The following is a 26,259-nucleotide window of genomic DNA, read 5'->3' on the forward strand; positions in this document are numbered from 1 at the left end:
CTATGGGCTGTACAAATTGTGTCTCAGGGATACAAGCTGGAGTTCGAGGCGACTCCCCCTCGCCGTTACCTCAAATCAGCCTTGCCAGCTGCTCCCAGGGAAAGGGAGGTAGTACTGGCGGCAATTCACAAGCTGTACCTCCAGCAGGTGATAATCAAGGTTCCCCTCCTTCAACAGGGCAGGGGTTACTATTCCACAATGTTTGTGGTACCGAAACCGGACGGTTCGGTGAGACCCATCCTGAATTTAAAATCCTTGAACACTTATATAAAGAAGTTCAAGTTCAAAATGGAATCGCTCAGGGCGGTTATTGCAAGCCTGGAAGAGGGGGATTTTATGGTGTCGCTGGACATCAAGGATGCTTACTTGCATGTCCCCATTTTCCCACCTCACCAGGAGTACCTCAGGTTTGTGGTACAGAACTGTCATTACCAATTCCAGACGTTGCCGTTTGGTCTCTCCACGGCTCCGAGAATATTTACCAAGGTAATGGCCGAAATGATGATACTCCTTCGAAGAAAGGGAGTTATAATTATCCCGTACTTGGACGATCTCCTCATAAAGGCGAGGTCCAAAGAGCAGTTGTTGGTCAGCGTAGCACTCTCTCAGGAAGTGTTGCAACAGCACGGCTGGATTCTGAATATCCCAAAGTCGCAGCTGATCCCTACGACGCGTCTGCTTTTCCTGGGAATGATTCTGGACACAGAACAGAAGAAGGTGTTTCTCCCAGAGGAGAAGGCCCAGGAATTGTCATCTCTGGTCAGGGACCTCCTGAAACCAAAACAGGTGTCGGTGCATCACTGCACGCGAGTCCTGGGAAAGATGGTGGCTTCTTACGAAGCAATTCCCTTCGGCAGGTTCCATGCAAGGATCTTTCAGTGGGATCTGTTGGACAAATGGTCCGGATCGCATCTTCAGATGCATCGGTTGATCACCCTGTCCCCAAGGGCCAGGGTGTCTCTGCTGTGGTGGCTGCAGAGTTCTCATCTTCTCGAGGGACGCAGGTTCGGCATACAGGACTGGATCTTGGTGACCACGGATGCAAGCCTCCGAGGATGGGGGGCAGTCACTCAGGGAACAAACTTCCAAGGACCGTGATCAAGTCTGGAGACTTCTCTACACATAAATATATTGGAACTAAGGGCCATCTACAACGCCCTGAGTCAAGCAGAGCCCCTGCTTCAAAACCAATCTGTACTGATTCAGTCAGACAACATCACGGCGGTCGCCCATGTATACCGCCAGGGCGGCACAAGAAGCAGGATGGCAATGGCAGAAGCCACAAGGATTCTTCGATGGGCGGAGAATCACGTGCTAGCACTGTCAGCAGTGTTCATTCCGGGAGTGGACAACTGGGAAGCAGACTTCCTCAGCAGGCACGACCTCCACCCGGGAGAGTGGGGACTTCATCAAGAAGTCTTCACACAGATTGTAAACCGTTGGGAACTGCCACAGGTGGACATGATGGCGTCCCGCCTCAACAAAAAGCTAAAAAAATATTGCGCCAGGTCACGGGACCCTCAGGCGATAGCTGTGACGCACTAGTGACACCGTGGGTGTACCAGTCGGTTTGTGTTCCCTCCTCTTCCTCTCATACCCAAGGTACTGAGGATAGTAAGAAAGAGAGGAGTAAGAACTATACTCATCATTCCGGATTGGCCAAGAAGAACTTGGTACCCAGAACTACAAGAAATGATCTCAGAGGACCCATGGCCTCTGCCTCTCAGACAGGACCTGTTACAGCAGGGGCCCTGTCTGTTCCAAGACTTACCGCGGCTGCGTTTGACGGCATGGCGGTTGAACGCCGGATCCTAGCGGAAAAGGGCATTCCGGATGAAGTTATTCCTACGCTGATAAAGGCTAGGAAAGACGTGACAGCAAAACATTATCACCGTATATGGCGAAAATATGTTGCTTGGTGTGAGGCCAGGAAGGCCCCTACAGAGGAATTCCAGCTGGGTCGATTCCTGCACTTCCTACAGTCAGGAGTGACTATGGGCCCAAAATTAGGATCCATAAAGGTCCAGATTTCGGCCCTATCTATTTTCTTTCAAAAAGAACTGGCTTCACTGCCTGAAGTTCAGACGTTTGTTAAGGGAGTGCTGCATATTCAGCCCCCTTTTGTGCCTCCAGTGGCACCTTGGGATCTTAACGTTGTGTTGGATTTCCTGAAATCACACTGGTTTGAGCCACTTAAGACCGTGGAGCTAAAGTATCTCACGTGGAAGGTGGTCATGCTGTTGGCCTTGGCTTCAGCTAGGCGTGTGTCAGAATTGACGGCTTTGTCATGTAAAAGCCCGTATCTGATCTTCCATATGGACAGGGCAGAATTGAGGACTCGTCCCCAATTTCTCCCAAAGGTGGTATCAGCGTTTCATTTGAACCAACCTATTGTGGTGCCTGCGGCTACTCGGGACTTGGAGGCTTCCAAGTTGCTGGACGTAGTCAGGGCTTTGAAAATCTATGTTTCCAGGACGGCTGGAGTCAGGGAAAACTGACTCGCTGTTTATCCTGCATGCACCCAACAAACTGGGTGCTCCGGCTTCAAAGCAAACTATTGCGCGCTGGATCTGTAACACGATTCAGCAAGCTCTTTCTGCGGCAGGGTTACCGCATCCTAAATCGGTAAAAGCCCATTCCACAAGGAAGGTGGGCTCTTCTTGGGCGGCTGCCCGAGGGGTCTCGGCTTTACAGCTTTGCCGAGCTGCTACTTGGTCGGGTTCAAACACATTTGCTAAGTTCTACAAGTTTGATACCCTGGCTGAGGAGGACCTTGCCTTTGCACATTCGGTGCTGCAGAGTCATCCGCACTCTCCCGCCCGTTTGGGAGCTTTGGTATAATCCCCATGGTCCCAGCATCCACTAGGACGTCAGAGAAAATAAGAATTTACTCACCGGTAATTCTATTTCTCGTAGTCCGTAGTGGATGCTGGGCGCCCGTCCCAAGTGCGGACATGTATATAGTTATTGCTTAACTAAAGGGTTATTGTTATGAGCCATCTGTTACTGAGGCTCAGTTGTTGTTCATACTGTTAACTGGGTATGGTTATCACAAGTTGTACGGTGTGATTGGTGTGGCTGGTATGAGTCTTACCCTGGATTCCAAATCCTTTCCTTGTTGTGTCAGCTCTTCCGGGCACAGTTTCCTTAACTGAGGTCTGGAGGAGGGGCATAGAGGGAGGAGCCAGTGCACACCAGATAGTACCTAATCTTTCTTTTAGAGTGCCCAGTCTCCTGCGGAGCCCGTCTATTCCCCATGGTCCTTACGGAGTTCCCAGCATCCACTACGGACTACGAGAAATAGAATTACCGTTGAGTAAATTCTTATTATGTATAATGAGGCTGTGTAAGATGTATCTGTATATCTGTGGCTGATATCTCTGTGTCTGGTACAATAAATTTAAATGTAACATTTAAACACAATAATCACCAGCGTTAATATTTCCAATTTCAGGGCAGCTGAAAGATCTTTTTTTGTATCAGTAGGAGTAGCGTATAAATCCAGCCTCCTTTTTAGGACACCCAGCTGTACAAAACAGGCTAGCAGGATCCTCTCTCGCTCACACGCCGTCCTGCATCAGCCGCCGTCGCATCTTCTCCTATCCCCTTCCCTCGACCGCCTCCAGCGTCTCTGCCTGTCCATTCCTCCCATGCCTCTGCCATTGCCCCCAGCCACCAAAGTATTGTCTGTTGCGGTGAGGTGAGCCTGCCAGCGCCACTATACATGCTGGGGCGCCTGGCTGGAGGGACAACGGGGCCTCCTCCTGACCTCCAGGTAACTGCTCTGCTGGACACCTCTCCTGAAGTATTGTGCTGCTGCTAACTGCTTCTCTATTTTGCTCTCTCCCTCCCTTCCTCCCTCCCATGCCCTCCTCTCTGTGCCCTCTTTCTCTCTCCCCGATGCCACCCCACGCCCCCCCCCCTCTCACTCTCTCCATGCCACCCTGTCTCTCCATGCCCCCCCCCCCTCCCCCCGTCTCCCAATGCCCTCCCCTTCTCTTTCTCCCGGTCCTCATGCCCCCACCTCTCTCTCCCTTTCCATTCCCACCACCCCCTTCATGTCTCTCCCTCTTTCTCTCTGCCTCTTCATGTCTCCCTGGGATATATATGTATATATATATATATATATATATATATATATATCACATCTGGAAACCCCTCCCTTAAAATCCTGCATTTGCCCCTGGGCCTGGGTGTGAGGGAACAAGAGACATGATGAAGAGCGAGATGTAGGAGAATGAGAGAAGTGGGGGTGTGGCAGAGTGAGAGAAGTGGGGGTTGTGGGAGAGCGAGACGTGGGAGAACGAGAGACGTGGGTGTGTGGGAAAGAGACAGAGGTTAGGTGTTCAGCTATTGCCCCTAACACACTTAATATGTGGGCAGTAAGCCCCCACTCAAATGCTCCTACATCCTGGCACCCCAAATCTACAGCACCCGCAAGCCATGCTACAACACAGATGATAAGGCAGGTGCATAGGGGTATGTGTACAGGGGATGGAACATTGGGGTATACAGCATACCAATGTTCACAGAGACACTGTCCGCCTACTTCGGTGACATCACAAGTTGGAGAGAAGTTGGTAGGTTGACTGGTCTGATGAAAAGTTGGTTAGATGTATGGAGCACTGATGAAAAGTTGGTTAGATGTGTGGAGCACTGTTTTAGTTGGACAGACAAGTTGGACGGTTGGAAGTTTGGAGAGCTGGAGAAAAGTTGGTCTGATGTATGGCTAGCATTAAGCTAGCCATACATCAGACCAACTTCAGACCGACTATTCTCCAACCGTCCAACTTGTCTGTCCAACTAAAACAGTGCTCCACACATCTAACCAACTTTTCAGCAGACCAGTCAACTTCTCTACAACTTGTGATGTCACAGAAGTAGGCGGACATTGCCTGCCTACTTCTGTATGTTTTGAATAGTATATTTAAAAATAGAAAATTGCAGTTGTATTTAGCGTTTTCAGGGAGGGTGTCTGACGTCAGCTCCAGCCCCGATCAGCCTGTTCTCATCGCACTGGAGGAGTAAGTCCTGGATTGTGCACAGACTGCACAAAGTGGATTTTTGCAGCTCGGCATACACATGCGATCGCACACTTGCACAGCGAATTTACACTCCCCCTGAAAACGGCGACTATCTGGTCGCAGGACAGCAGAATTAGCAGCCCAGCGATCAGATCTGAATTACCCCCACACACCCCTCATGCTATCTATCCCCTTTTTTAGGATTCTTTTCATCCTTTCATTCTATCCCTTCCTCTCACTCCTGTGTCTCAGGTGCCATATGAGGGTGAAGAATACTGATGAGGACTCCTATTTAGAACAGTGCTGAGACCACCTGCCCCTCCACACCTGCCAAAGGCCACCAATTCCCCACCATTCAATACTGCCCCTCCCCCCCCCCCCCCCCCCCCGCACACACACACTCAATGGGCTGGATCCAGCTCATGGTGGCCAGGGGTGTCGCAGCACACGGGCAAAGCAGGGTGGTACGGGCCGGTCACTGCCCTGTATGTGACATATAGCTGCCCGCTGCGCTCTCACTCACCCCCGCCTCCTCAGTGACAGTCCTCCACTCTCCGTCCCTCCATCCTCACGTCGCTGTTGGCTGGCACGCAGCGGCCAGGCTCTGGGCGTCCTGTGTGCTAGCTCCGCTCCCTGTCACACTGGTTGGGGGTCAGGGAAGGCAACATTAGCTCCGGTCCTCATTAGCTGTCGCCAATTCAGGGTTGACAGGGACAGCCAGGCAGTGATAGGCTGCCGCCGCAACCGGGAATACAGGGGCAGCCAAGCAGCAGTCATAGAGTACCGCAGCTGCCGCTGAACCTCCTCCCAGCTTCTGCTCCAACGCTGCTGCCAGTACGGATCCTACGGTGATAGGGGCAGCAGGAATGGACTGCCGCCTCTGCCCCTGGTTCTCCTCCTGTCGCCGCCGCTGCCTGGATGACAGGGGCACTCCATCACTGCCACCACGATCCCAGGGAGCCCCAGCTGTCAAGGACTGTCGGCGGGGAGCAATCACGGTCCAGGCTGATAGGCACGCCACAACAGGGTAAGTGAAAGCGGTGGGAGAGGGATGCCAGCGGGGAACATGGTAGGAGAAAGCCGGGGATGGGGAGGATACCCTTTGTCCAATTCAACCCCAAGTTTGAGTTCTTATTGAATCCCTAGATTACAAAAATGGGTGGGGATTGGCTTCCCTACTTGTGATGCTCCTATGAGTTTTCTAACGTTTGATTATTTCCAGTTCACCTTACTATGTCTAGTATTGTTTATTACCTAAATATTTGCATTTGTCATCCCTAATTTTCATTTAGCATTCCTTAACTGTCCTTGTACCTTACTTAGCAGTTTGTGAAATAATCCATGCCCTGACCATAATAATATATGTACCTGAGTGCCTATGACGTGATCCATAAATCGTGCATTGAACCAGATAAAGCATTACACGCTGCTCCTTACATGCCCCTTATTACCCTGGTGTTCCACCTTGCTGCCATTATACATCACTTTGAAGGTAACCTTGTGTTTGGTGGCATACTTCTAAGACAATGCGAGAGTGCTGTTCTTCTTTTCTCACTATGATTATTGGATTACAGTTATTAACAGCCTGATATCAGTCTGCTGATTTACATGTGTACTTCCTATCTAATTAATTTTGTCTCAGATCTTAATTGCCTTCTGAAACTAATAAATAAGACATGTATCTTCTGAATGTGGCATAGTACACTGTGCGCAGCGTCTTCAGAACTAGCATACTCTGGTATAACTGGATGAGCATTTCCTCCTCACTTCCATGTGTCACTTTGGGACTGTTCCAGCTCTTATTAGCTGGAAGAGTGCAGTGTATGTGTGTATGCTCCTGTGTATGACTGGCCTTAGAGGAGATTGTCAGCTTCTTGGCAACAGAGAAGGTCTTCAAATCAATATATTGATGAGGAACTTAAAAACCATCTCCTTTTAAATCCTATGTAAATTAAAATAATGTTTTGTTGGATTTTTGGGGGGCCATAGAAATAATACAGAATATATATATATTTTATGTTAATATCATATTGGCTGTAGGTTTATTGTTGTAAAGGAGAATTATTTTAGTGGCTTGCAATAGACTTAAATTGTTTTTGGTTTTTAACTGTATTTGTCTGACAAGCACAATGTTTTTCATTTGTCTGCTTTGTATAAACGGCAACTGATTTGTACATATGTACTTTTGTGCCATACAGTCAGGAACTTGTTTGAGCTATTATCAGTATGGTTTATAAACATGCCATGGGACATTGTATGACCATATTTATCCATATACATTATTCCAGAGTACAAGAGATGCAGAAGCCAAATTGAAAAATGAAAGCAGAGTGAAACTTTTTGCCCTGGATTCGGACACACAGGTAAATGCAGTATATATGTGGCATATGCTTTTATGGCAGTAAAAAACGCAAAATGAACTTGACTGCTTCTTTTACTGGCACCTATTTATAATTAACATTTGTTTATGAATGAGTTGGTTTAGAAAGATATTTATCCAGCCAGCTTGCTAGCTACTTACATCTGTTAATAACTATTAAATTAATTTCCTGCTAAACACTCCAGAAAAGAACATAATTAAATAAATTTAAAAAATAGTTTTCAGTTATACTTTGCCACAATTCATTTGTCACTTAATTGTAATTGTCTCTGTAATTGTCTCTGAGATGCAGCCATACAGTACAATAGGAGACTCGTCCCATTCTTGTTGTATCTTTAAAATTAGATTGTTCATGACTTCATACACTGCAATCTTTCCAATACTTGGTATACTGTTTTGTACTAGTCTAGTTTTAACTATTTGTATTTTTTCTCTGTTTCCAGAAACTTGATATTTCGAGAATTGAACCGGATGTAAAACCCTTTGAAGAGAAATTTGGGAAAAGGATATTGGTGAAGTGTAATGATTTATCTTTTAATCTTCAAAGCTGTGTGGCTGAAAATGAAGAGGGACCAACAACAAATGTGAGAATTTGATTAACTTTAAGTATAAAAGCAAAAGAACATAACATAACACTTTTAACTTTTGTGTTATTGTTTTTACATTTTGCATAGCTGAGTGCTATTTATCCTCCATTCACTGGCTGTATTTGCTTTAGTGTTTATGCACAGATTTATCCATCAGTAGTGTTATCTGTATCAGCTATTATATGTTCTCACATGTTCAACACCGGGACAACAGGTGATGGATGCTGATGGTTTATAGAACACGTATCCCTGTAAGGACACATGTGGCTGGTTTGCCTTGTCCTTAGTAAAATACTGTTTTTGCTGTATTATGATTATTATCATTATCCTTTTATTTATATGGCTCCACAAGGGTTCTACAGCGCCCAACAAAGTACTATACCTAAACAAATGAGCAAAAACGAGAAAACAGAGACTTACAGTACGAGGCAATGTAGGACAAGTACATGTTATATAAACATTCCTGTATCAGCTGTCGTGACAATGGAATAAGCATCAGGGTTTAAGTATTGGGTACCGTTGTAGGGAGTACGGAGTAGAGGATAGTCTAAGTAAGAGAAGGAAAAGCACATGAGAGAAGAGAGTCTTGCTCATGAGAGTTTACATTCTAAAGGGGACAGACAGTTGTGACACAGATGGGGTAGATAATGAGCATGGAACAGAGGGTTAGGATGAGAGATGGCCGGGTTTGATGAAGAAGTGGGTCTTGAGAACCCGTTTGAAGTTTTCTAGAGAGGTGGAGTCTGATATGGAGAGAGTTCCAGAGTTAGGGAGCAGCACATGCAAAATCTTGGAGGTGCAATTGGGAGGAGGTAATCAGTGGGTAGGAAAGGCAGCAAGCATTTGTGGAACGTTGAGGGTGGGTGGGAGTGTAAAGGGAGGTAAGGTCATAGATGTAAATGGGAGATGAATGGGTGAGGGCTTTGTGAGTGTGAGAAGCTTGAATTGTATTTTTATGGGAAAGGTCAGAGATGGAAATGGGAGAGGAATTGTGGGAGGGCTCTGTAAGTGACTGTGAGAAGCTTGAATTGGATGTTGAAGTTGAAGGGGAGCCAGTTTAGGGCTTATAAGAGAGGGGTGCCTGAAAGGAAAATGAACCAGGCCGGAACATTGAGGAGTGGAGTGGAGAGGGGCGGGCATCAGGGAGGCCGGGTAGGAGGAGAATACAGTAGTCCAGTTTAAAAATGGCCAGAGAGTGGATGAGGTCTTGGAGTAGCAACCAGGGTGAGAGAGGTTCTGATCGTGGAAATATTTTGAGATGGAAACGACAGGACTGCGAGAGGTACTGAATGTGTGTTTTGAGAGAGAGGGAGGAGTTAAAGATATCTCCAAGACAGCACACTTGGGGCTAGAGAAGATAGTTGTGCCATCAGTGGATAATGAAATTGTAGGAAGTGAGGTTAGGCGGGAGAGTGGGAAGATGATCAGTTCAGTCTTTGATGTCTTAAACAGCTTAGGCATTGTACGTTGCATGAAAATAAAAATGAAACATTAGGGCCTGCTTCAGAGCTGCATACTATACTGATATTCATGAAAACAGCTGATCTTTTTTGTGGCCATGCATCCCAGTAGCATAGCTTGTTCATCCCAGTTGTTACCACACAAAGATGCAGAACAGATTTGTATACTGTCTTCTGAATAAATGGGTGTTCCTGGGACGTAATGTGGGGTTCGGGGGGTGGGGCAACTAAGCAGACGTGGGCGTGTCACTATTAGCGGCTGCATCCAAAGAATGCTGTACTCAAATGGAGAAATTGCATCCGTCATAGGATTGGTGCAAGTTTCGATGGTGAGCCACACAGAGACGGAAATGCACCATCACAAGTCTCTACAAGTGGGCGTCTCGGTATTAAGAAAATAGAGTAATGAAGAATGGTATTAGCATAAGATGCAGCTGTAGCCACAGATGCAGCCGCGTCTGTGCACGACTCTGCATAAGTGATTATATACACTTGTATATATGCATAATGTTTAATAATTGTTGCAGACTTGAGTGAGAGGAGTGGGAGTAATATTGTGTGTTTCTCATACGTCCAAGAGGATGCTGGGGATGCTTCAAGAACCATGGGGTATAGACTGGATCCGCAGGAGACATGGGCACTTTAAGACTTTAAAAGGGGTGTGAACTGGCTCCTCCCTCTATGCCCCTCCTCCAGACTCCAGTTAGATTCTGTGCCCAGTGAGACTGGATGCACACTGAGGAGCTCTCCTGAGTTTCTCTGTAAAAGACTTTGTTAGGTTTGTTATTTTCAGGGAGACCTGCTGGCAACAGGCTCCCTGCATCGTGGGACTGAGGGGAGAGAAGCAGACCTACTTCTGTGAGTTTCAAGGCTCTGCTTCTTAGGCTACTGGACACCATTAGCTCCAGAGGGTCTGATCACTAGGTACGCCTGGATGCTCGTTCCCGGAGCCGCGCCGTCACCCCCCGTGCAGAGCCAGAAGTCAGAAGACGGGTGAGTAGAAGAAGATCAGAAGACATGAGTGAAGGCTCTGAGGTACCGTGCAGCGGGCGTGCTGTGCGCCATGCTCCCACACACACAGCAGCACTACAGGGTGCAGGGCGCAGGGGTGGCGCCCTGGGCAGCATAAACCTCAATAAATAGACTGGCAAAAGAGGCTTACAGTGCCTGGGCACTAAAACCAGACCCCCGCCAGTATAAAGATTTGAAAAATAGCGGGGCTGAAGCGTGCCATTAAGGGGGCGTGGCTTAGCCCTCACAGCTCTAATCAGCGCCATTTTCTTTTCACAGAGCTGCAGAGACGCTGGTCCTGACCTCCTACACTGCTGTACAAGTAACAGGGTACAAAACGGAGGGGGGGGGGGGCACAGTAATTTGGTGCTGTTTTATAAGTAGAAAAGCGCTAACAGGTCTGAGGCATTATTTTAATCGTTTTCAGTACCGGGATAGGCGCTGGGTTGTGAGCTGGCAAAACTCCCTCTGTGTTTCTCTAACAGGCTTTGCTGTGGGTCTGTCTCCTATAGCCCCAGTGTGTTTGTGGGTGTCGGTACGCGTGTGTCGACATGTCTGAGGCTGAGTGCTCTTCCCAGGAGGAGGCTTGAGTGGGGACAGAAAAGACTGTGGGAGTGACCGTGTTGGCACCGCCGACGGCTGATTGGGTAAATGTTTTGAGTGTTTTGAATGCAAATGTGGCTCTGTTGAATAAGAGATTAGATAAATCTGAGTCTCAGAACCAGACATGGAGAAAATCCATGGAGGATGCATTATCACAAGTTCAGATCCCCTCGGGGTCACAGAAGCGTTCATTTACCCAGATAACGTATACAGATACCGACACGGACTCTGATTCCAGTGTCGACTATAGTGATGCCAGATTGAATCCTAAACTGGCTAAGAGCTTTCAGTACATGATTGTGGCGATAAAAGACGTGTTGCATATCACGGAGGACCCTGCTGTTCCTGATACTAGGGTCTATATGTATAAATGAAAGAAACCTGAGGTAACGTTTCCTCCCTCTCATGAACTGAACGCTCTTTTTGAAAAAGCTTGGGAAAATCCTGACAAGAAGTTACAGGTTCCCAAGAGAATTCCGGTGGCGCATCCATTCCCCTCTGGGGACAGGGAAATGTGGGAGTCAACCCCCACGGTGGACAAAACTCTATCGCGTCTGTCCAAAAAGGTGGCGCTTCCGTCTCCTGACACGGCAGCCCTAAAGGATCCTGCAGATCGTAAGCAGGAAAATACACTAAAATACATTTATGTCACTACAGGTACGCTGCTCAGGCTTGCCGTTGCATCGGCATGGGTGAGTAGCGCTATTGAAAAGTGGGCAGATAACTTGTCATCTGATATAGATACCCTGGACAAGGATAGCGTTCTTTTGACACTGGGTCATATCAGGGATGCTGCAGCCTATCTAAAGGAAGCTGCGAGGGATATTGGCCTTTTGGGATCAAGGGCCAATGCCATGGCAGTCTCAGGTAGGAGAACATTGTGGATTCATCAATGGAATGCTGATGCCGACTCTGAGAAGGCTATGGAGTCTCTGCCGTATAAAGGTGGTGTTTTGTTTGGTGATGGCCTCGCTGATATGGTATCTACGGCTACCGCGGGTAAGTCATCGTTTCTACCTTATGTCCCTGCACAACAAAAGAAAACGCCCCACTATCAGATGCAGTCCTTTCGGCCCAATAAATACAAAAAAGGACGAGGGTCTTCCTTCCTTGCTACGAGAGGAAGGGGAAAAAGGTCACAGGCTGTGGCAAGTTCCCAAGAGCAGAAGCCTTCCCCGGCTTCTACCAAATCCACCGCATGACGCTAGGACTCCTCTGCGGGAGTCCGCACCGGTGGGTGCACGTCTCCAGCTCTTCAGTCAGGTCTGGGTTTGCTCGGCCCTGGATATTAGAAATAGTAGGCCAAGGGTAGAAATTGGAGTTTCAAGACGTGCCCCCTCACCGATTTTTCAAATCGGACTTGCCAGCTTCTCTTCCAGAAAGGGAGGTAGTATGCGCTGCAATACTAAAGCTGTGTCAAAATCAAGTCATTGTCACGGTACCCCCGTCACAACAGGGGGAATGCTTTTATTCGAGCCTGTTCGTGGTCCCGAAGCCGGATGGCTCAGTCAGACCGATTCTGAACCTAAAATCCCTCAATTTCTATCTAAAAAAAATTCAAATTCAAGATGGAATCTCTCCGAGCAGTGATCTCCAGTCTGGAGGAGGGGGATTTTATGGTGTCGGTCGACATAAAGGATGCCTACTTACACGTCCCCATATATCCTCCACATCAGGCTTATCTGAGGTTTGCTGTTCAGGATTGTCATTACCAGTTTCAGACGTTGCCGTTTGGTCTGTCCACGGCTCAGAGGATTTTCACCAAGGTTATGGCGGAAATGATCACAAATCACAATTATCCCGTACTTGGACGATCTCCTGATAAAGGCGAGATCCAAGGAGCAATTACTGAAAAATGTTACGCTCTCCCTGACAATTCTGCAACAACATGGTTGGCTCTTAAGCTTGCCAAAATCACAGTTGGTTCCGACAACACGGCTGTCATTCTTGGGTATGATCCTGGATACAGAATTACAGAGAGTTTTTTTCTTCCGGTGGAAAAGGCTCTGGAAATACAGAACAAGGTAAAACAGATTCTGAAACCGGCAAGAGTGTCGATTCTTCAATGCACTCGGTTGCTGGGGAAGATGGTGGCGGCCTACAAGGCCATTTAGTTTGGAAGGTTCCATGCCAGGGTATTTCAGTGGGACCTGTTGGACAAGTGGTCCGGGTCTCACCTGTACATGCACCGGAAAATAATCCTGTCTTCCAGGACCAGAATCTCTCTCCTGTGGTGGCTGCACAGTTCTCACCTCCTAGAGGGACGCAGGTTCGGGAGTCAGGATTGGATCTTGGTGACCACAGATGCAAGTCTTCGAGGCTGGGGAGCAGTAACACAGGGGAAAAATTTCCAGGGAAAATGGTCAAGCCAGGAAGCTTGTCTGCACATAAATGTTCTGGAATTAAGGGCCATTTTCAATGGCCTTCGGCAAGCGGAACATCATCTTCGCAGTCTGCCTGTCTTGATTCAGCCAGACAACATAACAGCAGTAGCGTGCATAAACCGCCAGGGCGGAATAAAGAGCAGAGCGTCGATGGCGAAGGCCACAAAAGATCTTTGCTGGGTGGAGAAACATGCAAGCGCTCTGTCGGCAGTCTTCATTCCAGGAGTGGACAACTGGGAAGCAGACTTCCTCAGCAGACACGATCTCCATCCAGGAGAGTGGGGTCTTCATCAAGAGGTCTTTGCAGAAGTGACAAGTCGTTAGGGAATTCCTCAAATAGACATGATGGCGTCTCGCCTCAACAAGAAACTTCAGAGATATTGTTCCAGGTCGAGGGACCCTCAAGCAGTAGCGGTGGACGCCCTGGTGACACCGTGGGTGTTTCAGTCGATCTATGTGTTCCCTCCACTTCCACTCATTCCAAAGGTGATAAAGATCATAAGAAGGACAAGGGTTCAGGCGACACTCATTGTTCCAGATTGGCCAAGGAGGGCCTGGTATCCGGATCTTCAAGAATTACTCATAGAAGATCGCTGGCCTCTTCCTCTACAAGAGGACCTGTTACAGCAAGGACCGTGCGTGTATCAAGACTTACCACGGCTGCGTTTGACGGCATGGCGGTTGAACGTCAAATCCTAGCCTGAAAGGGTATTCCCAGTGAAGTCATTCCCACACTTCTTCAGGCTAGAAAAGCAGTAACGGCGATGCATTACCACCGTATTTGGAGAAAATATGTGTCTTGGTTTGAATCCAAGAAGGCTCCTACGGAAGAGTTTCAGCTGGGGCGTTTGCTCCATTTTTTGCAAGCAGGTGTGGATGCGGGCCTAAAGTTCGGCTCCATTAAAGTACAAATTTCGGCCTTATCAATTTTCTTTCAGAAAGTATTGGCCTCCCTTCCAGAAGTTCAGACCTTCGTGAAAGGCGTGCTGCACATCCAACCTCCCTTTGTGCCCCCAGTGGCACCATGGGATCTTAATGTGGTGTTGCAGTTCCTCATTGGTTTGAACCTTTACGTAAGGTTGAGTTGAAATTCCTTACTTGGAAAGTGGTCATGCTGTTGGCGTTGGCATCCGCAAGGCAGGTGTCTGAATTGGCGGCTTTGTCTCACAAAAGCCCCTATTTAATCTTCCATGCAGATAGAGCGGAGTTGAGAACTCGGCAGCAATTTCTGCCAAAAGTGGTTTCATCGTTTCACGTAAACTAGCCTATTGTGGTGCCAGTGGCTACTGATGCCTTGGCGGAATCGAAGTCTCTCGATGTGGTCAGAGCTTTGAAAATCTATGTCGCCAGAACGGCTCAGATTAGGAAAACAGAGGCTCTGTTTGTCCTGTGGGCTCCCAACAAGATTGGGGCTCCTGCTTCCAAGCAGACTATTGCACTCTGGATCTGTAATAAGATTCAGCAGTCTCATTCTACGGCGGGATTGCCGTTACCGAAATCTGAGAAGGCCCATTCTACCAGAAAGATGGGCTCATCCTGGGCGGCTGCCCGAGGGGTCTCGGCATTACAGCTTTGCCGAGCTGCTACTTGGTCGGGATCAAACACCTTTGCGAAGTTTTACAAGTTTGATACCCTGGCTGAGGAGGACCTCTTGTTTGGTCAATCGGTGCTGCAGAGTCATCCGCACTCTCCCGCCCGTTCTAGAGCTTTGGTGTAAACCCCGTGGTTCTTGAAGCACCCCCAGCATCCTCTAGGACGTATATGAGAAAATAGGATTTTAATACCTACCGGTAAATCCTTTTCTCTTAGTCCGTAGAGGATGCTGGGCGCCCGTCCCAGTGCGGGCTGTATCTGCAGTTATTGGTTATGGTTACACACATGTTGCGTTGAGTTCAGTCAGTCTGTGGCTGATGTTATTCATGCCGTTGCATGCGTTGTTGTTGAATGCCATGTTGTACGGCGTGGTTGAGGTGTGAGCTGGTATGTATCTCACCTTAGTTTAAAAATTAAATAAATCCTTTTCCTCGAAATGTCCGTCTCCCTGGGCACAGTTCCTATAACTGGAGTCTGGAGGAGGGGCATAGAGGGAGGAGTCAGTTCACACCCCTTTTAAAGTCTAGGAGTGCCCATGTCTCCTGCGGATCCCGTCTATATCCCATGGTTCTTGAAGCATCCCCAGCATCCTCTACGGACTAAGAGAAAAGGATTTACAGGTAGGTATTAAAATCCTATTTTTTGTGTCTTCTCTCTCGCATAGAAGATATGCAGGGATAGATTTATAATGCAGGATGTTAGGTTCAGTAGATCGGGGACATTAGAATTCACATTTTGTGTACTGTGTTTGTACAGAGATAGAAAGCTGTGCAAATTACGAAAAAGGTTATTGGTTTAAGTGGATGATTCTCTTTAGAGCTGTTATTTATTGAGCTATGGGTAATTTGCTTCATGCTTGGCCTCCTTATGCAGAGGCAGTGTCTGCACTGCACAAATGATTAATTTATATGACATGGCAGAATTAAACTGGTACATTAAATATTTTTAAATAGGCCTAGACTTACCAAGTCTTGGAGAGTGATAAATTGCATAGTGATAAAATACCAACCAACCAGCTCCTAACTACCATGTCACAGGCTGTGTTTGAAAAATGACAGTTTGGAGCTGATTGATTGATAGTTTATCACCGTGAAATTTATGGGGTATATTCAATTGAAGTCAAAAGCTGCCGTCTGTCGCAAAGATCGTGATCGAAATCGTGATTCGACCCATTCAATATAACCCAACATTTTTCGACAAGTCTATGAACTCGACTTGTCGAAAAGCACGTAGATCGGCGGAGTAGCTGCCAATCCACGTGCTTGTGGCGAAAACGGGGCGTTTTGGCCCCCTTTTCGACCATCTCAGTCCGACATAAATAAATGTCGGACTGAGATGTGGGACCCAGAGGAGGAGAGGGGGGAGAGCCGCAGGGAGACGGGGGACAGCTGTGGGCATATAGGGGAGATCAGCGCTGCAGCAGGATGTCACACAGCCACGCCGCTCACGGCAGCTTCCACCCGGCTCCAGCAAGTGAGGTCACGCTTGCTGGAGCCGGGTGGACACTGCCGTGAGGTCGGGCAGTTGTGTGACATCCTCCTGTAGCGCTGATCTCCTCCGTCTGCCCGCAGCTGTCCCCACTGGTCTCCCCGCGGCTCCCCACCCCCTCTCCTTCTCTGGGTCCCTCATCTCAATTCGACTTGAAAAAGTCGAATTGAGATGAGATTGAATAGGGGTTGTGGGATCCATTCCGACAACTGCATGTCGGATTGGATCCAACGCTAATTGAATATACCCCTATGACTCTCCAAGGCTTGATAAATCTGGGCCTTACTTTGAATGTAGTGATGGTCTAAAAATATCACCCTTTGTCTAGTGTAGATGACTTGCACAGAGTTTTATACCATAGAGATACATAATGTAATAATAATGCAACTGATTTGCTTTAGATTTATAGCCACATATTTTTCAATGATTATGTAAAAATATGAGTAGCTGTTAATGAGGAAGTTTAGTTTCTGATGCGGGGGGTGAGTGACTTGAATGGGCATTCATAGAAATATTGGGATTTCTCAGCAATCACCATTGCCTTTTTTGCACATCATATCAAAACATATTTTGAAGTGGTAAGTTCCATTTTAAATATTTAGAAGTAGTTTAGAATACGGACTTATATTTCATGAGGTGTGATTTTTATTTTTACAGTCTTGCAAGGTGTTGTAATAGTTTAGCAAGATTGCAAGGAAATCTGTTGGTGGCTCAGTTGTCAACCTTACAGACAATATCTGTGTAGGGTGGCACTTGATATACCGGCTGTCAGGATCCTGGTGCTTAGCATACCCATGCCGGGATCCCGATCGCCGGTATACCGACAAGTATTCTCCCTCTTGGGGTGTCCACGACACCCCTGAAGGGAGAATAAATAGCGTGATGCGTGTAGCGCGCCACCGTGCCCGCAGCGAGCCTGCAAGGTGCTCTTTTGCGCTAACCCTGCTGCCGGCATTCCGGCGGTCGGAATCCCAGCGCCGGTATGCTGGGCGCCGGGATCCCAAGCGCCGGCATCTCATACCACACCCATCGTTGTAAATAGTCAGAAACCTCTGCAGAATTTTACAGTGGGAGTTTTCATGAAACATCATCTGCTTCGTAACTTCCAATATGTACTTAAATCTATGTAGTAGCAAAACTGCCATCTGAATATTTACATTGTACAATTTGGAAAAGTTGTTTGTTTCCTAAAGCTAGAAAGAGGCAATTTCTCTTTGATATGTTGATAATATATTTACTTTACTAAAAATGATCTTGTACAAATACAGTAAAGTGTCAGTAGCCACTTATGTAGGCCGACATGCTTGAACACGTATGTTTTCTTTTCATACTCAGGTGGAACCCTTCTTTGTCACGCTGTCTCTGTTTGACATTAAAAACAACAGGAAGATTTCTGCAGACTTCCACGTGGATTTGAATCATGCCTCTGTGAGGCAAATGATTCCCCTTCCTTCTCAGCAGCTTTCAAATGGTGGTGGGGACTTCGGGCGCAGGGTTGTCGGTTCTGTACAAGAGTCTATGCTACATCATCCCAAACAGGTACAGATCAGCGGTTTTAGCATGGGCTATATTGTCAAACATTTTATCAAGCTGCAGATGTATTCATGATATGTAAGGAAATGGTGAATGCAGCCGACACTATATCTAAATAATTAAATAGTGTATGCATTTGAAATGCTGTATAAAGCTGAATGGACCATTTTGACAAAGTGCTGTATAGCAATGCATGGGTGGAAAGCTCTGCTGTTTCCTAGGTGGGAAGCGAACTACTCTCACTAAATTCATAATGGTTGCTCTTGTACTGTATTAATATTGCAGTTTGGAGTTGGCTCCAAGTTGTGGAATAGAGTCCAGTCACCGTACTGCAGCACCAGAACAGTGCACTCATTCTCACACACACAACTTTGTAGCCTGAATGACCAACAAACACATAATTACACTTCCACTCATCACTTTTTTTCACTGTATATATTAAACTGCTCATTCGAAGTCCCAATATATATATATATATATCAGAGACGTGAGGTGGGGTAAATGGCTCCAGAGGAACCAGAGTCAGATTTACATGCAGTACATGAGCTGAAAGGTACACGTGGGCTTTATACACAGGTGCAGCAGGATGTACTGCTGAAAATGTTGTGAGTTTTTATCAGAGACTTGCGGAAAGGCAGGTGCCATAGGCTTTTTTTGGAGTTTTGACTATAAAAATGATAAAAATAATACAAAGAAGATATTTTTTCTATGTTCTTTGTATTTTTCATATACTTTATATAGTGAAAACTGTGGCGTATATGTTAGCATGACAGGAAAGGCCCTGCCTCACCTCACCAGACACCACTGTTTACACGCACACACACATGATACAGGTTGATTTAAAGTCGCAGTACACCCTTTTGTTTAAAAAACTGTACAGGAAATGGGAAAACTGAATATTCCATAAGCTATGGGTGAGGTGGGCTATCTTTTAGGGTATGTCTCGAACATGGGCGCTATCTTGAAATCGGCCATCTTGAATCGAAGTCAGTTTTTTAAAAAGGGAACGGGTCGTGTTACATGTCAAACATCAGAATTTGCTGGAAAGTTTATTGCTACAAACATATTTGAAATAGCAGTTATGGTTCAAAAGTTACAACTCTTTTTTGTGTTGCAGGTATATATGCATAATATATGCCACACGTGGGACCAGATTTATCAAGCCTTGGAGATTGGTTGGTACTTAACCACTGTACAATTTACCAATCGGCACCTAACAGCCTGTGATATTGGTTGGTACTTTATCACAGTTCATTTTATAACTCTCCAAGACTTGATAAATCTGGTCCGTGGTATCTTTTTTTGTGTCACTTCACATCATAAGATACTTTTTAACGAGTACATCAGTAGATCATACAGTAGTGTTTCTTCTCAAACATACACTCCAAAATCTTCAGAAGTGCGTTTTATTAGTAATTAAAATGCTTTCCAGGTGTTGTCACAAACTGCCGACTGGATGACACTTTAGGTGCTTAAATGCTTTCCAATATACCTCAACGATTTAAGAAATAATTCCATAGTATTTTAACCAACAATAAATTAATTTTATATTTATTAAATTGCTAGGTATACAAATAAAATTCAAAGGCTTATCTAGGATCTGGTCAAAGAACCTATGGCTACATAGGATTACACGCCAAATTGAGGGTTTTGAGCCATCTCTTGCTGGTTTACTTGTGAGGCTGCAGTCCAGATACACGGATGTCTTATGCTTAATGCTGTCCAGACTCCACTACTGCTGAACATTTTAGGAAAAATCAGTGCTTGTGCTTCTGGTTGCAGGAAGTTGGTGTAATAATTATTTTCTTCTTTGAGGATTAAACTGGTGGCATCTCATGAGAGCTCTTATGTGAGGTAGTTTGGTTGACAAGCACCCATGCATCAGTCCAGCAAGAGCTAACATGCGCATATAAATTGACGGCCATCCGTGGAGCTGATACAGAGGCGGGAAGTGAAAGCCCAGCCTCTCCCCCACCCCATCTGCAGAGTACAGGAGGTGGGCTATGGAAAACGCCTCCAGTGTCTGGCTACAGTACAGCACACTTGTGCACTACTCAGGGAACACTGGTTAAAAACAGCTGCTATGTACAGTATGTGGAGTTCATTGGCCCCCATTCCAGTCGTTGCTCACATATTAACACTGTCAATGTCACATATAGTTCTGTCTGTACTAAAAGAATTACAATACCTGACAGTATCCGTTTTTTGTGCTGCTGTGAACATCCCAATAATTTGATTGTAAACAAATAACTATTTTCACACCCATACAAGAATTTTAACATAATGGTTGTACAAAGATTGAAATGTACATGTTAATCCTTTGGAGTGTCTGAGTGGGGACATAACACTACATTGTGTCCAAAATATGACACTGTATCAAGTACAGCTGATGTGTTCACGGGTATAAAATATAAGGCATATTTATCGTTTATGCCGTTTTGATACTGTGAAAAGTACTCTCCATAATATTCCTATATCTCCATCCTTTAGGGTATTTTCTCTTTAACATGCCCCCATCCTGATATTTTCCTTGTGGCTAGAATAGAAAAGGTCTTGCAAGGAAGCATTGCCCATTGTGCAGAACCTTACATGAAGAGCTCTGATTCAGCAAAGGTAAGTTATATGTCCTGATGTTATGTGTATCATATGGGTTAGAGATCATGACTCCAGTTTATCACTGCAACCATTGTCGATGTGTAAGTGAAACTGGTAATGCCGTTTGACTGCCACTGTTTTCTACTTTTAAATGGAAGAAGAAATGCATACTATCTGTATAAAGGAGGTCATGCATCTTCTTTTAAAATGAGTGCATATAGCATAAATGCATAGCCAGATTAAGGTGGGGGCACGGGGGATACTAACATCACTAGCTCTCCCTCTTGTGCAACAGCAGAACAAGGCAGCCAGAATGTGAGCAGGACAGTATTCAGTGCAGGAACAGGTTGTATCAGGTTTCATGGGCTACCAACAAATCTTCCAGACCAGAGGAGAAATAGATAGTGGGGGGGTCCAAGCTTCTCCTCCTCTCCGCCCTGTGTAACCTATTATCTAATTAAACCTTTCTGGTCTAGAGAGAGAGACCCCGAGAATTCCTCCTGAGTCCTGTCCCAGTGTGTAAATAGTACAGAGGCTGCTGCTATTGCATTTTGCACGATAAATTTAAATATTTTATTTTGCTATGTGTATTTTAAGGTTGTTTAAGTTGTCTAAGTTCCACTACAAGAAGACTTTATAAAATAGTTGTCTCAATTAGGTGGAGCTATAAACCGTATTAAAAAAACCTATTAGCTTAAATCTAATATACATAATCCATACCAAAATGCGCTCTCCCTAGACTTCACTCTTAATTTACGATTGCAATCACCTATGTTGAGATACCTTTCTTATCAATTAAATAGTTCCACACAGGTGATGCCAATCATGTAGTAAGAGGGAAGTCCAGTTAGAGAGAATTTTGTCCCTCCTGGTCATGTTGGAAGGTATGCACAATCTAATATCTCCCCCCTCCCCCCTGTTTTAAGTGCCAAGGTGCTCCCACAAAGGCTTAATCTGGCCTGGCGTGGAATAGATGTGTTTTACAATGACAACTATTCTGCCCTGATGTCAGACTTCCACAGTGTATAAGACAATACCGTGATCTACCTACATTGGTTAACGTCTAACCTGCCTATTTATCACCATTGGTTTTCCCTAAAATTATATAGAAATTGTAGTTTCTCCATAAATGTATGTATTCCTGTTACGTACAAATAGCCTACTGCAGAAGGCAAATTAGCACTGCAGATGGCAGTCCCCATTATTTTTTAAATGGATTACGACCTGATCCTTATGTACTAAACTCTTCAGATGGTGTAAACTGCTTTAAGCCATTTTTTGCTTGGTAGCAGTACAGAGATCTTCTGATCCCCCTCCCACAGTCTCCGTCTACCGTCTGCTTTGATTCCAGAAACTGACACTGTGCCGCATACACAGTTTCCGATTTCCCTGGAGGAGTCTTTCTCTACCGATGTATCTGCACTTAGGCCATCATTCTAAGTTGATCGCTAGCTGCTTTTGTTCGCAGCGCAGCGATCAGGCTAAAAATCGGCACTTCTGCACATGCGTATGGTGCGCACGCGCGACGTACTTTCACAAAAGCCTATGCAGTTTTACACAAGGTCTAGCGACGCTTTTCAGTCGCACTGCTGATCGTTGAGTGATTGACATGAAGTGGGTGTTTCTGGGTGGTAACTGACTGTTTTTGGGGAGTGTGTGTAAAAACGCAGGCGTGCCAGATAAAAACGCAGGAATGGCTGGAGAAACAGGGGAGTGGCTGGGCGAGCGCAGGGCGTGTTTGTGACGTCAAAACAGGAACTAAATAGTCTGAAGTGATCGCAAGGTTAGGAGTAGGTCTGCAGCTACTTCGAAACTGCACAATTTTTTTTTGTAGCAGCGCTGCGATCCTTTTGTTCACACTTCTGCTAAGCTAAGATACACTCCCAGAGGGCGGTGGCTTAGTGTTTGCACTGCTGATAAAAGCAGCTAGCGAGCGATCAACTCGGAATGAGGTCCTTAGTGCATAGTGGGGGGTTTTTCACAAATAGTTTGCGCAGTGATTATTAATACATAATAAGACTAAATTACAGTTTTTGTAACTAGTAACTGGGAAGCTTTCACTCTACCTTCAAATAAAATCAAGTATATGTAATTGTTTATAAAGTTATAACTTTTTAACAAAGTTAGATTGTGTTCTCCAAATAGGCAGTAAAACATAAAATGGGAACAAATGGTCTGGCTTCACCTTTGTTTCTGTGTCCGCCAGAATAAGAAATATGAGATTTTTTTTCATAATAAGAAAAAACTGGACACACAATGAAGCTTCATGATTGTAAATCCACTTAAGAATCATCGGAAACCTCTATATACTGAATGTCTTTAAGTTGATCTGACTGGAAATTGCAGTCTTGGAATTTATTACCAGAGCTCCCAGCATGGTTAGCAGATGTACTTTATCAAACCATTATGTAAATCCCATTCAGGTTTATTGTATACATAAAATGTCCAATAAATTCATACTGTATATCACACACAGATACTGTTCCCATAAATGAGATTGTATACTGTGCAAGTTTTATTGGCACACGAAAGCCATTCTGCAACAACTTTCTTACTCTGCTTAGTGCAAAGTATGCGGCTCATAATCTGGGTAAACCCTTAACTGGAATACCACCTGTTAGCATGTTTTAGTAATCTTCAAAAAGCTTTACATGTATCTTAACGTAAATATTGGGTTAGTACTTATGCCTAGTGTGCAGTTTATATGTATATTCGCTTCTATCATATTCTTGCCATACTCCAAATTCTTTTCTAGATAAAGATAGAGGAAGGGCCACCATCAGGGTCTTTACTGTTGCACAGCTGTCCCGTGCCCGGCCTTTCTGACAGGTGAGTGCCTGGGCCACTCCTGGCACCATCCGTCCCTGTCATTCTGCCACTGTGCTCTATTGAAAATGTCAGTCCCAAAATGGGTGCCACCTCAGCGGAGAGAGTTATTAAAGATACTAGGGGAGACCCTTTAATAACTCTCCTTTAAGGAGGCGGACATTTTGGGAGGGACGTTTTCAATAGTTAGCAGCAGGCAGGCGCGAACGGCAGAACCGCTGCAGCGGCCTGGGTGGAAAGGGGGGGGGGGTGTCCTGACAACCGGCAGAACCCCTGATGTTGAGCAGGTACTGCAATAATTACTGTGTGGGCATAATATGGTGACAAGGGCATTAATGTGGGGACATAATATGGTGTCTATTTTGTCAGTCCTGGACCCCACAATTTCTGATGGCAGCCCTGGATGGAGGAAAGAATAATTGCTGGGCAGTAGACTGGAGAAAGAAGACACCATCGTCCTTTATGGACGTGCTAGCAGTAACATGCGCCCTCTGTCACATGCTTTGTTAATTATTACATGTCTTCCTTTCTTTCCCCTCACACAAGCCTAAGATACCGTTCTTTGGGGGTAATTCCAAGTTGATCGCAGCAGGAATTCTGTTAGCAATTGGGCAAAACCATGTGCACTGCAGGGGGGGCAGATATAACATGTGCAGAGAGAGTTAGATTTGGGTGTGGTGTGTTCAATCTGCAATCTAATTTGCAGTGTAAAAATAAAGCAGCCAGTATTTACCCTGCACAGAAATAAAATAACCCACCCAAATCTAACTCTTTCTGCACATGTTATATCTGCCTCCCCTGCAGTGCACATGGTTTTGCCCAACTGCTAACAAAGTTCCTGCTGCGATCAACTTGGAATTACCCCCTTTGTTGGATCGCAAACTCTGTGTGCTCTAGATCAAGTAATAGCTTTTGTTATACTCTCCAAGGAGATTTTTTTTTAAAGGGCAAATTGTGCTTCGTAAAACCCTGTTTATATATCTGTACGTATTTGCTGATTAATTATTTAATGTGTTCAAATATTTATAGAAATATTTGCTGTAGCTTTAAATGTTTTAATGCCTGTAGCATGTGTACCACTAAATAGTTTATTTTTAGCCTTTTATGAGTATTCTCCAGGTAGTACAGGGGCAGGCTGTCTTATTTTAAAAGTAATAATGCCTGGTATTCTTCCTTCCTGTTTAACAGTCAGGCATTGACTTGTAGCAGTCTTGGTCATATCCGACATTAACAAAGAGAGTTTTAACAAAACCTTGAAATAATTTAACCAGTGACTCCCAAATACCAGTTGGGCAGATGTTAAACAAGGTGATAAACGCACCAGCCAGTCAGCTCCTAACTGTCAATTTGCATATTGGAGCTCATTGGCTGGTGCGTTTATCACCTTGCACTTATCACTGGTTTAACACTTCCTTATGCCTTCTCCAGGTTAATACAACTGCTGGGTGTAGTAGGTATGCCGGCGGCCGGGCTCCCGGCGGCCAGCATACCGGCGCCGGAATCCAGACCGCCGGCATACCGACAGCTGGACGAGTCCAAATGAGCCCCTTACGGGCTCGCTGCTGGCACGTTGGCGCGCTAAGCGCGCCACGCTATCTATTCTACCACCACGGGGGTCGTGGACCCCCAAGAGGGAGAAAAAATTGTGGTATGCCGGCTGTCGGGATTCCGGTGCCGGTATACTGTGCGCCGGGAACCCGACAGCCAGCAAACTGAAGACCACTCCATCTGCCCCACTGTCCTCAAGGAACCACAACAGTCAAGATGTGCACAGATTGTGTAATCAAACTGACTGAGGTACTAATTATGTCACCTTTGCCTAAGCATGGAAATCCTTATAACTTGGACAGCTTTGGTGGCTTGAGGACCATGTTTGAGAACCACTGGTTTAAACAAATACCTATACATTCTCCCTTGACATATGTCTTGGGAATACTCGCTTTTTGTAGATATTTACCTTATTGCAGTGGTTCTCAAACTCTGTGTTCAGGACCCGACAAACAAGTTACATTTCAAAGGTCACCTAGCAGGTGCACAGGTGTACTCATTAGTCACTGACATATTTTAAATGATCTGCAGGTGGCGCTAATTATATCACTTGTGCATGTGTGAGGAGTCCTGGAAAATACAAACTGTTGACAGAGTTTGAGAACCTATGTCTTATTGGAATGTTTTTGTGCTTCCTCTTGATATTTCATGCAGTTGTTACCTTATGTTAGCGGGATTACATAACATAGATTAATTGAAATAACTACTTTTTGTTTTGTGGTAATTTGATTGTGTAAGAGAGATCAGTACATTTCTATGTAGGGGAGACCTGTAAACTTAATGAGAGAAAAAAATGTGTGCAGGTTAAAACTAATGCTTATCAGGAGTTTCATTATCTCCATAGCCTCTAGACCAGTGGTTCCCAAACTTTTTTGAAACACTGCGCCCTAGAGTATCAGAAATTTTTTACTGCACCTCTAGGCCAGAAGTTTCTAATTGAGGAATTTAGAAAGAAATATTCAGTTAAGTAAATTGTGTTTATATGTCATCATTAAGTAGACTGAGTTTATATGTCATCCTTAGGTTCAATTATGTGGTGAGGGACAAGATTTGCTTCTGTTTGTCCACATACTTTATGATTGACAGCCACCAGCACTGGTTTTACCTATTACATTGACCATAAATAATTAGAATTGGTCCTGAACCACCAACCCAGGGCACGTCTGCAAGTGTCCCGAGGCACCCCATGGTGCCACGGCACACAGTTTGAGAACCACGGCTCTAGAT

The 26,259-nt window shown here is 45.5% G+C and overlaps 1 protein-coding gene across 14 annotated transcripts in view; it reads left to right on the forward strand.

Annotated features, from left to right (window-relative positions):
- The window catches only part of DOCK9 (dedicator of cytokinesis 9), a 513,264-nt gene that overhangs the window by 243,701 nt on the left and 243,304 nt on the right, over nt 1-26,259 (forward strand). For all 14 annotated transcript variants that reach the window (XM_063953262.1, XM_063953265.1, XM_063953272.1 and 11 more), the window contains exons 10-13: nt 7,313-7,387; nt 7,848-7,988; nt 17,866-18,069; nt 20,554-20,676. In XM_063953262.1, coding sequence (XP_063809332.1) covers nt 7,313-7,387; nt 7,848-7,988; nt 17,866-18,069; nt 20,554-20,676 — 543 coding nt within the window. The remainder of the gene's footprint in view (nt 1-7,312; nt 7,388-7,847; nt 7,989-17,865; nt 18,070-20,553; nt 20,677-26,259) is intronic.

The sequence above is a fragment of the Pseudophryne corroboree genome, chromosome 2, assembly GCF_028390025.1.
Source record: "Pseudophryne corroboree isolate aPseCor3 chromosome 2, aPseCor3.hap2, whole genome shotgun sequence".
In the NCBI taxonomy this organism is placed as follows: Eukaryota; Metazoa; Chordata; class Amphibia; order Anura; family Myobatrachidae; genus Pseudophryne; species Pseudophryne corroboree.